At 45.0% G+C, this 14,010-nt stretch overlaps 1 protein-coding gene across 1 annotated transcript in view; it reads left to right on the forward strand.

Moving 5' to 3' along the window:
- Positions 1–214: 214 nt before the first annotated feature.
- Positions 215–14,010, forward strand: part of TTL (tubulin tyrosine ligase) — a 45,863-nt gene continuing 32,067 nt past the window's right edge. The window contains exons 1-3 of the mRNA XM_005575269.5: positions 215–546; positions 4,004–4,082; positions 11,602–11,834. Of these exons, the coding sequence (XP_005575326.1) occupies positions 390–546; positions 4,004–4,082; positions 11,602–11,834 (469 nt within the window). The 5' untranslated portion in view covers positions 215–389. The remainder of the gene's footprint in view (positions 547–4,003; positions 4,083–11,601; positions 11,835–14,010) is intronic.

Consider the following 14,010-nt stretch of genomic DNA (forward strand, 5'->3'; position numbering starts at 1 on the left):
ACTGCACAGTCCGCGCGCTGCAGTAAAGCCGCGCCCACCGCCGCGGGTTCCCAACCCTGCGCCGCCGCCGCCGCCCCGGGGAGGATACGAAGAAGGCGCCCGCGGCCCACCGGCCTCTCCAGAGCGCGGCGGGGCCGGGCCGCGCGGAATCACGGGCCAGAGGCGGGGCCGCGCCGGGGTGGGCGGGCGTGCTAGCGGCGCTTTCCACTCCGGCAGACGCGCGGGCGCCCGGGCGCGGCGCCGCCGGCACCGGAGAGGCACGGCAGCCGGGGCGGGCAACGGCGGCCGGGCCGCGGCGGGCGCCCGGGCGGGATCGGCGCTGAGCCGCCTTCTCGGCCGGCTGGTCCCTGCGGCGGCTGCCCGGCGGCCTGGGCGCGCGGCCCTTCGCCATGTACACCTTCGTGGTGCGCGATGAGAACAGCAGCGTCTACGCCGAAGTCTCCCGGCTGCTCCTCGCCACCGGTCACTGGAAGAGGCTGCGGCGAGACAACCCCAGGTTCAACCTGATGTTGGGAGAGAGGAACCGGCTGCCCTTCGGGAGACTGGGTGAGCCCTTCCCAAATTCCTGCCTGCCCTCCCCGGAGCGGCCCTGCGCGCCTCCCGCGGCCCGTTAGAACCAGCGCTTTTGTTTTTAAAGGTCATAAATCTTCCCCTTGGTTGCTTCTTGGGCATATCAAAAATGGGATTCGGAAAGATCGAAACCTGTCGTTTTTAATGCTTTCTTGTCTCTTAACTCGGATTTAGAGTCGGAGTCGCGGTGCGGCCACTCGGGGCCGCAGCTGCCTCCTGACAATGACCGGCCGCCGGGGCTGGGACCTGACGCGGGAGTATAGCTGCTCCCCCGGGCCGACGCCTCCAAATCGGGCCGGTCCGCCCCGCCGAGAGCGGCGCAGGGCGCGGCTCCGCAGAGCCGGCGGCCGGCGTAGGCTGGAGTCATCTTGCAGCTCTTCCTCACTGAGAATTTCTCCCTGCTTGGCGTGGGCGCAGGGGGCGGGGGAGCTGAAGGTGTTGAAACCCCTGAGGCTTCTGCCACCCGAAGGGGCGGAGGAACGGTCAGAAGATTTAGAAAAGATCCCTGGATTCCAAAAGCAGGAGTTGCAGAAGAGACCCTAGCCCAGGGAAGCGTGTAGGGGTGTCTGATTATAAACCTTTCCTTAGTTTCACCAAATAACATGTTTTCGCAGTTCTGCATTGGATTAAGGTCTTACAGGAGTCTGTGTCTCGCCCTCCCTCTCTTCCCTGTTCTCCCCGAGGGAATTACCTTCATCCACATGGTTGAAGCTGGCTGGGCACCACCATACTCACTTGTAGGAAAACGCAGGAGATAGGAGGGGACTAGCGGCTCCTTTGTAAATGATGTCATCCAGAAGTTGCCCAGATCAGTTCAACTCACATCCCATTGACCTGAGCATAGTCTCATGGCCTCCCTCTCTGCACAGTCATCTGGGAATTGCAGCTTCTCTCTGGGGAGCCATGTTCCTTGCCAGAATTCACCAGAGGTGGGGGCCAATTGTATTCCAAAGACAAGGGAAAAATTGTTACAGAGGAAGAGTCACCTCTACTTTGGAGGACAACCCAGAGACAGCAGTGTTCTATGTCCAGGAGAGGAAACAGTTTTTAGAAATAGGTGTGGTCAGAATTCGAATGGGTAAAAACTGAATATAGGCCATTTGGAATTGACTGGTCATTGGTGAGCTTCCATAGACAGAGCCTTTGGGGGGCGAGGGGGGCTGTGTAAAACTCAAATCGTTGGAGGAATGAAGAGCTGCAGTGTAAAGTTGCTCAATTATTTTGATAGTACCTGGGACAACTTTTCGTTGGTATACAAGTTTATGATGTAGAATGGTGACTCCATGGAAGGACCCATTTGAACTCCCAGGAATCTCAGAATATGGAGACTGTGCCTGGAGACTCCCTTTTGTTAACTGGTGTCAGGAAGACCCTAGCGAAGAGAATACATGATCCTAAAGGAGATGAAGAATTGCTTATAGTTGAGAACAATTATTTCTTCCTTGCATTGTCCACTTCCCTTTCCAGACTTCCTGACATCCCTCTATATTCTTGGCAGTGCTTGGCTGTGAAAGCTTAGGTGGAATCCTAACATTAAAAACAACAAACGTGGCTCCGCCCAGGCAGGGGTAGGAGTGACTGGCATTACCCTGGTGCTTAAGCCTTGGAATGAGAAGCAGAAGCCTACAGAATTTGAATCCTGTACAGATACCACAAATTCAGGAGATGATCAGTAAACGTTTGAGCTGTGTGTTTGTGTGTGTGTGTGTGTGTTTTGTTTTTTTTTGTGACAGAGTCTCACCCTGTGGCCCAGGCTGGAGTGCAGTGGCATGATCTCGGCTCACTGCAACCTCCCCCTCCTGGGCTCAAGCGATTCTCCTGCCTCAGTCTCCCAAGTAGCTGGGATTACAGGCGCGCACCACCATGCCCAGCTAATTTTTTGTATTTTTGGTAGAGACAGGGTTTCGCCATGTTGGTGAGGCTGGTCTCAAACTCCTGACCTCAGGTGATCCACCCACTCCGTCCTCCCAAAGTGCTGGGATTACAGGCCTGAGCCACTGCGCCTGTCCAACATTTGGTTTTTATGGGAAAGAAAACAGCATCCTACAACAAAATTGGCTATATGCCTGCCATCACTGTTAAGGGATATTTACCTTTTGCTTAAAGTGTACTACGTGAAAGCCAAGGATAAGATTTATAGAGCCAGGTAAAGGCTCTAGAAGGCAGATGCCCTGTGGATAAGAAGGTAGGCAGTTCAGGTGGGAATCAGGTCTGTCTGCTCAGGGAAACCAGTGAGAGCCAGCTAATGCCTGCCTGAAACTTTTGATTTGACTGTATGCCATTCTCAGATAAATTATTCTTACTTCTGGCATTTTCAACTGAAAAGTCCTTTGGTCTTACTTTGATTTTATTACTGGAAATATGATGCGTTTTATTAAGATTTGAAACAAAACATTTTTTATTTTATTGCATTTTTTTTTTTGAAATGAAGTCTCACTTTTTTTTTTTTTTGAAATGAATTCTGACCACACCTATTGCCCAGGCTGGAGTGCAGTGGTGGGATCTCGGCTCACTGCAACCTCTGCCTCCCAGGTTCAAGTGATTCTCATGCCTCAGCCTCCCAAGTAGCTAGAAATACAGGTGTGCTTCACCATGCCCAGCTAGTTTTTGTGGTTTTAGTAGAGACGGGGTTTTGCCATGTTGGCCAAGCTAGTCTTGAACTCCTGATCTCAGGTGATTCACCCGCCTCAGCCTCCCAGACTGCCAGGATTACAGGCATGTGCCTCAGTGCCCGGCTGACAACACTTTTTATTTTTAATAAAAATTTGTTTTTCTTTGTATCCTTTCTGCTCTAATTTTCTAAAAAAGGCCACAGGTAATAAGAGCTGTTGAAAATTAGTTTCCCTGTGGAATGAGGCACAGAAGAAAGCTCTCAGGGCTTCTGATCTTATACACATGGCCTTTCCACTACCTTCCTTCACCTCCTAGAAGCTTGCAGAGATACACTTGCTTGAAACCAGCATCATTCTGGTTCTCCTTCCTTCCTTGGTGTAGAAAACCAGGTTACGGATATGGAAAGCATGACTGTTAAAGTAGCCTTACTGTACAGAGTGACAAGTCTGTATGTGTTAAGCCTGGAGGGGAATGCAATGTGCAGTCAGGGAGAGGTGAAATGAAAAATACCCTCAATACCCTCTACCCTAATAAGAAAATACAAACAAAGGTAGCAGCAGCCTTGGCAAGCCTACGAGGTTGATATTATAATATCCATTGTGGGGAGACCGAAGGTTGCCAGCGGGATACGGAGAGAAAGAGGGTCCCTGGGGACAGAGAAACAAAATTGTTCCATTTTCCATTTTATAACAGCCAATCCTGAGATGAGAGAGAGAAAAGCTGGGCGTGACACAGCTGTCCTCTCTCCTGCTTGCTGCTGCTGGCACTGTCATTCCCCACCTGTTCTGTGTCCCTTCTGAGCCTCCTCTTTCCTTCCTAGGTCACGAGCCCGGGCTGGTACAGTTGGTGAATTACTACAGGGGCGCTGACAAACTGTGTCGCAAAGCTTCTTTAGTGAAGTAAGTGTTAAGACTGCTGTTTTCCATGTTTTACCTAAATGAAGCACTTAGGCAAAAATGTGGGGTTGTTTAAAGGACAAACATGCTTTTATTTTAAAAGCCAACAAATATCAGTTCAGAAGCGTCCTCTAAGCTGCTTTGGTTGCAGTCCAAAACATGGTGCTTGATAAAGCCTGTCTGTCTCTGAGGCGAGGCTCATAGAAGCAGAGCCTGACTCAGGGTCTCCTGTGTAAGTAATTTTCCTGGGGTAGGGTTCTTTAAGACACCCATCAGGAAGCAAGGACAGGGCAGGGCACGGGGAGAACCAAGTAAAGAGGTGGTTTTAGCCAAAGTCTTGCCTCTCCCGACTCCAAGGAGCACCGGAGTGAATGGCACCTCAGAGTCGTCACATTTTGAGCAAGGACCAGGCCTCTATGCTCCAGTATCAGTCAGCCATCGGCTGTGGGAGGAGATGGAGGGCTTAGCTTTGCAGGCATTTCAGGGCACGGTCTGGTCCCTGGAGAAGGACATATATAGCCCTTAGCATGCATCTCTCATGGCTGCAGCGGGTCCCTCAGAAAGGATATCTGGGCAGGGTATAAGAACATCCACTCCACTACCCATCTCTGAGCAGCTGGATTATGGCTTGGTATCACCACGGTATCACAGAGTGGAAGGAGACAGTGTTAGACAACGATTAAGATCTAGGGTCAAAAGTGTAAGTTTTCACCCCAGCTCTTCCTCTCACTAGCTTGGGCAGATCTCCTCATCTCTCTAAGCCTCAGTGCCTCCCTCGTAAGGCTATTATGAGAATTAAATAAGGTGATGCATGTAAAGTTTATATAGCACAGTGGCCTGGTGCCTAATGAGTATTTGATACTACCTTAATTTTCTTGGCTGTCAAATGGGGAAATAATAATAACTACCTTAGGTTGTTATGAGGATTAATTGAGCTAATTTAGCTAAGGGCCTTGAAGAATGCCTGTCTTGTTCATACTGTATGAGTGAAAGCACTCCTTATTATTGCTGTTAGTATAGTTGTCGTTGCTATTGTTATTTCAGTAGGGAAACACTGGGTCAGGCCACTAAAAATCAGGGCTGTCGTGGGCCTCCAGTATTCTTTCCATGATGGCTGGTGAACATGTGTGTGTAGCCAGGTCCTGGGAGATAGGACTCAATGCAAAATGCTCTTTTCCCACTAACATTTTTTTCTGGGCTCTAGATATTTACTAGGTTGGGTGCTCACAGGAACATTTCTGCTTTTTGTTCACTCATTGGCCCTGGTAACTTACGGAGCCACTCCTCTCTATGATGGATTTATCAGGATTCATCCCTCTCCCAAAGGAGTGTGAGGCTTCCTGAAGTCATTTTGTGACATGTTTTATATTTAGAATGCAAATGACTGTTACACTGGAATCAGAAATAGAAATGGGACATGCTTGTTTGTTCAGATTATTCACTTAGAAATTCTTATTAAATATTTGTTAAACCTTTTCTGCTATGATTTTTCCCCTAAAGACAAAGTAGGAAGCAGAGGATGCTGTAAAAAAATAATGGTCTCCATATTTGCATATGTCACAGTTATAGTGAAACAGAGTGAGTCTAGGGGTGGAGTCGTGACCAAGTGTGATACATACCTGTGACCTTGGAAAGCATCAGAATCTCAGTGTCTCATCTGTAAAATGGGGATGGATGGTGGTGATAGTACCTGCTCGTTGCCCCTCGGAGGCATGCAGTGTGATCCGTGATAGCACCTTGTAATGGTGACATGACCTATGCAGAGCTATGCATCATGCTCGTCAGCTTCCATCTTTGTCTCAGTTGTCCTGTGAGGGGCTTGTAGTAGTTCGCGATATGATGGTTCCCTTTATCCATTTGTCTCTCTCCCATGATTTTGTATGGCTTGAAAGGGCTCCAGAGAGTTAGAAATAAAGTCTCCTTCATTATATAGGACAAAATGGCAGCTCAGAGAGAACAGCCGGGTTGCCCATGGCTATAGTAGCTCCTATTAAGCCAGGACAGTTTTAATCTGCACAAATGGGACCCCTGGCCATTGTGACTGTGCACCCTCAGGAGGCTTCCCAGAGCCTTGGTGGGGTTCAGTGCAGGACCCTGTGCAGCCCAGTCCTTCCTCCTGTCACTTCAGGGAGTTTCAGAAATTTCACTGAGGCCTCAAGGCCATAGTCTTAAAACCCTGAGGGGCTTTTCTTCTCCTGGTGCAGATCAGAGGCTGTCTTTTCCTCTCCTGAACATTGCTGTTTTATAGATGTAAGTAAATCTCCATTTCTGATTACTTCCCAAATGGGCCCATGAGGAAATGGGACAAAAGCAAAGGACTTCCTGCAGAGCCTGGTCTTGGTTCTGTGCAGGAAATGAGGGCTTCCAAATCAAGGTCATCTTACAGACCAGCACTGTCAAACAGAAATAGGATGCTACCCACATATATAATTATAAACTGCCTAGTAGCCACATTAAAATAAGCGCAGAGAAACGGCTGCAAGCCGGGCGTGGTGGCTCACGCCTGTAATCTCAGCACTTTGGGAGTCTGAGGCGGGCAGATCACCTGAGGTCAGGAGTTCGAGACCAGCCTGGCCAACATGGTAAAACCCCATGTCTACTAAAAATACAAAAATTAGCTGGGTATGGTGGTGGGTACCTGTAATCCCAGCTGCTTGGGAGGCTGAGGCAGGAGAATCGCTTGAACGTGGGAGGTGGAGGTTGCAGTGAGCTGAGATGGTGCCACTGCACTCCAGCGTGGGAGACAGAGTGAGACTCCTTCTCAAAAAAAAAGAAAAGAAGCAGCTGCAATTAAATTAATAATTTATTATATTTAAATAAATCCAAAATGTTATTTTGACATGTAATTAATATAAAAAGCTATTATGTTCTTTTTTTTCATTTGGAGTCTTCAAAATCTGATGTGAATTTTACATATGTAGCACATCTTAATTCAAACAGTAAATATTCATTGGAAAGCTTTGATCTGAATTTAGATTACATAAAAAATATGTGCTTGAAGAAGTAGATTTATGTACTCAGGTTGTACATACAAGTTTTTCAATAACTTTGAATGCCAGAAGATCTATTTCCTTTAGTATTGCACGCACATTTTCAAAACCAGTTCATCTTTTCTAGAAGAATTGATTTGACTATGAAGTAAAAGCTTATTTTCAAAATAATGTCCTAGTAAATTCACCAACTCTTGTGTTAGTTCAATATTGTAAATATCAAATTCAAAGATGTATTGAATATATTGAAAAGTAACTCTAAATTTATCAATATCAACAAAGTGTTCTTCAGATTACTTTTAGTTTTTGCAGCCAATTTTCATAATGCTAATTGTAACATTAATGCTAATTGTAACAATTAACATTTTTTGCATACTGAGTCATGTTATAAAAATACGTGAAATCATTATTATCAACTTATATTATGAAGTTGAAACATAAATTCTCACACCTGTCTGGCTGGATCGTAAATAAGGTCTTCTTTTCCCTTCCTTGGAGCTTTAAATTTAGCTTGTTTATATGCAGTATGTAGATAGATAAAAAAATGCAAATGACAGTCATTTTTTATTTTGATTATTGACATGATGAATTACTGAGTGAAAATAATGATTTGACAAACATTCCTTTTATTTTCAAGAAAATCTGAATTGGAGTTGAAAAGTAAATCTTTATTTTAAAAAAAACCCCTCTCCATCAGTGAATACTGGCAGAGAACACAGTATCATTAAATTCATTATCTTCTGCTTCCAAGAACTGGAGAATCATCTAGTATATACAGAACCATTTTAACAACTGTATCCATGACACTTAGAGTCTGCTTCAGAAAACCTAACACAAGGCTGGGCATGGTGACTTACGCCTGTAATTCCAACACTTTGAGAGGCCAAGGCAGGTGGATCATTTGAGGTCAGGAGTTTGAGACCAGCCTGGCCAACATGGTGAAACCCCGTCTCTTCCAAAAATACAAAAAAAAGTTAGCTGGGCATGGTGGTGCGCACCTGTAGTCCCAGCTACTTGGGAGGCTGAGGCACAAGAATCGCTTGAGCCGGGGAGGCAGCATTTGCAGTGAGCTGAGATTGTGCCGCTGCACTCCAGCCTGGGCGACAGAACAAAACCCTGTCTCAGATAAACAAACAGAAAGCAAACCTAACACAAATGTTTTCAATATGTAACACATAATGCCATGAAGCAGATGTTTCCAACATGTGTCATACAATAAAATGAAGTAGTAAAGGAAAATAGTCTACTAAAATCTTAGTAAATCCTCTTTTTTTTTTTTTTTTTTGAGATGGAGTTTTACTCTGTCGCCCAGGCTGGAGTACAGTGGTGCGATCTCAGCTCACTACAACCTCCGCCTCCCAGTTCAAGCGATTCTCCTGCCTCAGCCTCCTTGTAGCTGGGATTATAGGCACCCACCACCACGCTCGGCTAGTTTTTTGTATTTTTAGTAGAGACAGGGTTTTACTATGTTGACCAGGTTGGTCTTGAACTCCTGACCTCAGGTGATCCACCTGCCTCGGCCTCCCAAAGTGCTGGCGTTACAGGAGTGAGCCACTGCGCCTAGCCATAAATCCATATTTTAATACAACTTAGCTGAAGTCCTATCTGTCATGTTAGAAAGTAATTTTTTGCATGTAGGTAAAATTCTGTGACAGACGTAAAAGATTTTAAAATATCTATACTATGAGGTTTTATGTGCGTGTGTGTGTGTGTTTTAGACGGAGTCTCTCTCTGTCCCCCAGGCTGGAGTGCAGTGGCGCGATCTCAGCTCACTGCAGTCTCCACCTCCCGGGTTCAAGCAATTCTCTTGCCTCAGCATCCCGAGTAGCTGGGACTACAGGCAACTGCCACCACACCTGGCTAATTTTTTGTATTTTTAGTAGAGACAGGGTTTCACCGTGTTAACCAGGATGGTCTTGATCTCTTGACTTCGTGATCTGCCCACCTCGGCCTCCCAAAGTGCTGAGATTACAGGCATGAGCCACCATGCCCACCGAGTTTGATATTTTTTAAGCTGAAATTTGACAGCATTTTTTCATATATTTGGAAATCCTTTGAGGCCAAACATCCAAAGTATTAATTGGACAGCATCTTTTATGTCACACAGTTCACCTAAAGCTAAAGAAATTACTTAATATTTTTCAAATTTTGAGTCAATCTCTGATTGTTAGAAAGGTTTTGTAGTCTGTGGGCAATTGTGACTCAGCTGAAGATTGTTCGCTTTTTGTAAATTATATTTTTAAGTCTTTTCCTTAAAATAGTTTTTTTAAAACCACATTTGCATCTAAAATGGTTTTCTTTTTGTGTAAGAATCCAAGCCATTTTATAGTTGTCCAAAATTATAAACTCAGACTCTGTTAAACATTTGCTTAAAAATATGTTGGCTATTGTGATTTCAGCCACTAGTTTCATTAATTTTTTTGAGCATTGAGAGGAAAATACTTACCAAGTTTATTATGTATTTGCTAAAAAAGTCTCCTTTACACAACCGTTTTTTCATTTTACTTTGACCACAGCCTATTGCAGTCACCATTTCTTGTGAATCTGGCATATCTCCTTTCAGTTTTTTTTTTTTTAATCTCTTACTGTCCTTGTCATAGTTCTAGCTTCTGTCATAGTTCTAGTAGCGTCCCTACTCAGTTAAAACTTTGTCCAAATATTTTTTTAACTAGGAAGAAATTCTGTTTCACCTAAGTTACCAACTGTGGTGTACGTAGCTAGCACTGTAACTCATGCTCTCTGCGTAATAAACATATCATAATGTTTCATCAGTGCACAGAAATAAATCACTAGAACTGAATCAATCTATTGTCCCTGAATAGAATAGCGATGTGTTTGTGTGTGATACTAGAAATGACACATGGCCCTGACGTGCATGCTGCAATGCAACAGTAAAGTGAAGTGTTATCTCACCATATCAATAAAGTTGTGCCTAATGGAAAAATATTTTATAATGCGTCCATTTTTAAATTAAAGGCAAATTAAATTTTAGGCCTGGCATGGTGGCTCATGCCTGTAATCTCAGCACTTTGGGAGACTGAGGCAGGTGGATTACCTGAGGTCAGGAGTTTGAGACCAGCTTGGCCAACATGGTGAAGCCCTGTCTCTATTAAAAATATAAATATTAGCTGGGCATGGTGGCAGGCGCCTGTAATCCCAGCTACTCGGGAGGCTGAGGTGGGAGAATTGCTTGAACCCGGGAGGTGGAGGTTGCAGTGTGCCAGGATCGTACTACTGCACTCCAGCCTGGGCGACAGAGTGAGACTCTGTCTCAAATTTTAAAAAAATTAAACTTTAAATTCAGTTCCTGAGTCACATTGACCACATTTCAAATGCTCAGTGGCCATATGTGGCTGACTACTATCCACTGGATGGGACAATGCAGATACGGAGTTGAACTTTCAGTGAGTTAAAAATATGTTTATTTTGTTCCTTGAAGTTCGAGTAGCTTTTCAGTTCTTTCCCTTTCGCTTTAAAATAAATTTATTTTAAATCTCTATCTAAAATGTCATTATTTCCACCATTCGTTCACAGACTGGGTTTTATGGGTGAATCTTAACATGGACTTGGCATTAACAGTTCTGTTCTAAACAGAAGAGGGAGCACAGCTCAGGGAAGGCCAGTGGATGTCTGTGGGCAGGTTCTTCCCTGTCTCTGATTCCTGGGGAGTAAGAGCAGGTTTCCAGTTAAGACTTGGGGGTTTTGTAGTAGCTTGAGCTGTTAAAAAAAAAAAAAAAAAGAAAAAGAAAAAAAAGAAAGACTTGGGAGTTCGGGATGCATGCTGGCTGGTCCTCACTACCTTTATGATCTTAGGAAATTTGCTTCTCTGACCCAGTTCCTAATTTGTGAAATGTGATACCAGTGCCTCTAGCTCCAGGGGTCTGATTGCAGAGTAGATGCTGTGGGAAGCCCCTGTGTGCTAAGGGCCTTGCCTGACTTTATCTTCTGTGGTGTTAAGGTATTTGGGGAGCAGGAGGTATATTTCACTATGACCACTGGTGTCCTGTGTTCTGTTAGAAAGATACCTTTTTTATTCTGTCACCGAAGCCAGCCTGAGCTAAAAGCAAGAAAAGAAGGGCTTTAAAAAGTCTTCTAATTCAGATTCCTACATAACCTTTTCTCCTATAGAGAGTTGGGCCAGGGTAGTCTTTTTGCTACTTAAATTTTCCTCTCTTCCCCATTTCATTTTTTAGTATGGGTCTGGCTCAACAACATATGTGTTGAAAAGGTATTGGCTCAGGATTATGTCCAGTGAAGCTTCCTTAGAGATGCATTTTAAAAAGAGCGAAAGCGTTGGACATTAAGCCTTTTGAATTAACTGGGGTATGCCTTTAAAGTTGCATCTAACAGCTGTGTGCTCCCCAGTAATGCATTTGAGCTTTGTCCAGGGAGACTAAGAGCAAACAGAGGTGTTAGAAGACTGAGTCATGCTTTGCCTCCTGGAAGATCTCTGGGGGAAAGCAGTGGCCTTTCTGAAGGGAGTGACAAAGTACACTAAGAAGGGAGGCTGACCCTCTTCTGTCATCTGCCAGGCTAATCAAGACAAGCCCTGAACTGGCTGAGTCCTGCACATGGTTCCCTGAGTCCTATGTGATTTATCCAACCAATCTCAAGACCCCAGTTGCTCCAGCACAGAATGGAATTCAACCACCAGTCAGTAACTCAAGGACAGATGAAAGAGAATTCTTTCTCGCTTCCTATAACAGAAAGAAGGAGGATGGAGAGGGCAACGTTTGGATTGCAAAGTCATCAGCTGGTGCCAAAGGTGAGTTGGCACTGCTGTCCCCTCCTCTGTTCCTGGTGAGTTGTTCCTATTGTGATGTATTTAGATGAACGACCCTATTTTAATCTGAATCGTTGAAGGTGGAGACCGTGTCTAGTTACATAGTTATAAATACCCATCTATGTACCGATGCCTTCTAAATGTATATCTCCAGTATAGGTCTTTTCCTTTAAGCTCTAGATCCATTGACACCCTCACCATCTCTAAAAGGCATTTCAAACTGAGTACATCTGATACAGAACTTTTCATTTCCTTACCAACTTTGCCCATGCCAATCTGCTCCTCCTTCACGCTTTCCACTTAGTATATGATCCCACTCTTCACTCAGTCTCTGAAGCTTAAAACCTAGGATTCATCCTTGACTACTCTATTCTTTACAATCTACTTCTAATGCATTAGCAACTCTTGCTAGCTCTACCTTCAAAATACATTCTGAATAGACTATTTCTTGCCATTTCCACTGCTTCCCCTCTAAATCAAAGCTCCCGTTCTCTTTAGTGTGTGTAACTGCAGAGCCTGCTCTCAACCAGTTCTCCTTCCGGACAATGATGTTTTCAAAACATAAATCTAATCATGTTACTTCCTACTTGAAACTTACCAGCTGGCTTCCTAATGCAATTAGAATGGACTCCGGATTCCTAATGGTAGCCTGCACCATTTGACATTTGCCCGTATCTCTGATCTCATCTCCTTCTATCCTCAGCTTTGCTCTCTGGACTGTAGACACAAAGACTGCCTAGTATCTCTCAAATATTCCAAACTTGCCTCTGTTCCTAGAATGTGCTTACATAGTTTGTTTTGTTTCTCTCACCTCAGATGCTGGCTCATCAGGGAAGGCTTTTCTAATCTGAAATAGCCTCTGTGTCCTTTGCTTTCTTTCCCTTTCCCCTGCCTCATTTACTTCCTGGCATTAACCTCTTCCTGGCACTATACTACTTCTCCGTCCATCTCTCCCATTGTTCTGTAGGCTTCACACAAACGCAGACATTCTGTCTTATTCATCCTTGTACCTTCCTCGTAGGCACTCAACAAATACGTGTTGAATGAATGCGTATAAGGGGTAAGGTTTATAATATTAAATCAGGCTGAAAATAGAAGCAGTTCCCAATGTAATGAACACATAAACAGTCTCTGTCTATGACTGCCCTCATATGCTCTTTATAAAACCATTCCAGCCGGGCGCGGTGGCTCACTGCCTATAATCCTAGCACTTGGGGAGGCTGAGGCGGGCGGATCACGAGGTCAGGAGATCGAGACCATCTTGGCTAACATGGTGAAACCCCATCTCTACTAAAATTACAAAAAATTAGTCAGGCGTGGTGGCAGGCGCCTGTACTCCCAGCTACTTGGGAGGCTCAGGCAGGAGAACGGCGTGAACCCAGGAGGCGGAGCTTGCAGTGAGCCGAGATCGTGCCTCCAGCCTGGGTGACAAAATGAGACTCTGTCTCATTCCATTTTGAACTCGTTTCTTGTATTGCCTTGGAAGACATCTGGCCACTGGTACTCATTTCTCTTCTGGGTAGAAAGGCCCTCACCTTCTTTTCCACCAGCCATGAGACAGGAAGGCCTCAGCTGGTATTCTGAAAGGGGGAGAGTTGGACTCTTGCCACAAGCCAGGTACCTTACCTACTTCTCTCTCCCCTCTTGGGACCTTTTCTCAAGTACTGCCGCCCAGTGTGGTTCCAATGGTAAACGACGGAGTTGGAAGAGGAAATAGACGTTCATGGTACTCCAGAATCCTCCTGTGGGTTTGGGATTGGAGTCAGTATGGCCACTGTGAGGACACCTGGGTGATCCCTGGACCCTCACCAAGGCAAGGCTCAGAGGGACACCCAGCAGCCGGGGGAAGTCAAGAGAGCATAAAATGCCACACGAAGACTTTTTGCTTTAGGAGGTGAGGAGATAAGTGATACATATTTATTATGTTTGGGAACTATAAAATGAAACCAATAGGATGAATGAATGACTTTTATTCTTGTTAAGCATTTATTTGGTACCTACTACATGCTTTGTATAGTTGACTCAACCTTCAAACTCTATCTGTTATGAAGCCACTGTTTACTGTGCCCACTGCCTATCTCTAATCTAGCCACCTTCACCTCTCACCTGGAGCATGGGAACACACTACATCTCTAACAGCAAATTACTGTTGAGAAAC

The sequence above is a fragment of the Macaca fascicularis genome, chromosome 13, assembly GCF_037993035.2.
Source record: "Macaca fascicularis isolate 582-1 chromosome 13, T2T-MFA8v1.1".
NCBI classification, from domain to species: domain Eukaryota; kingdom Metazoa; phylum Chordata; class Mammalia; order Primates; family Cercopithecidae; genus Macaca; species Macaca fascicularis.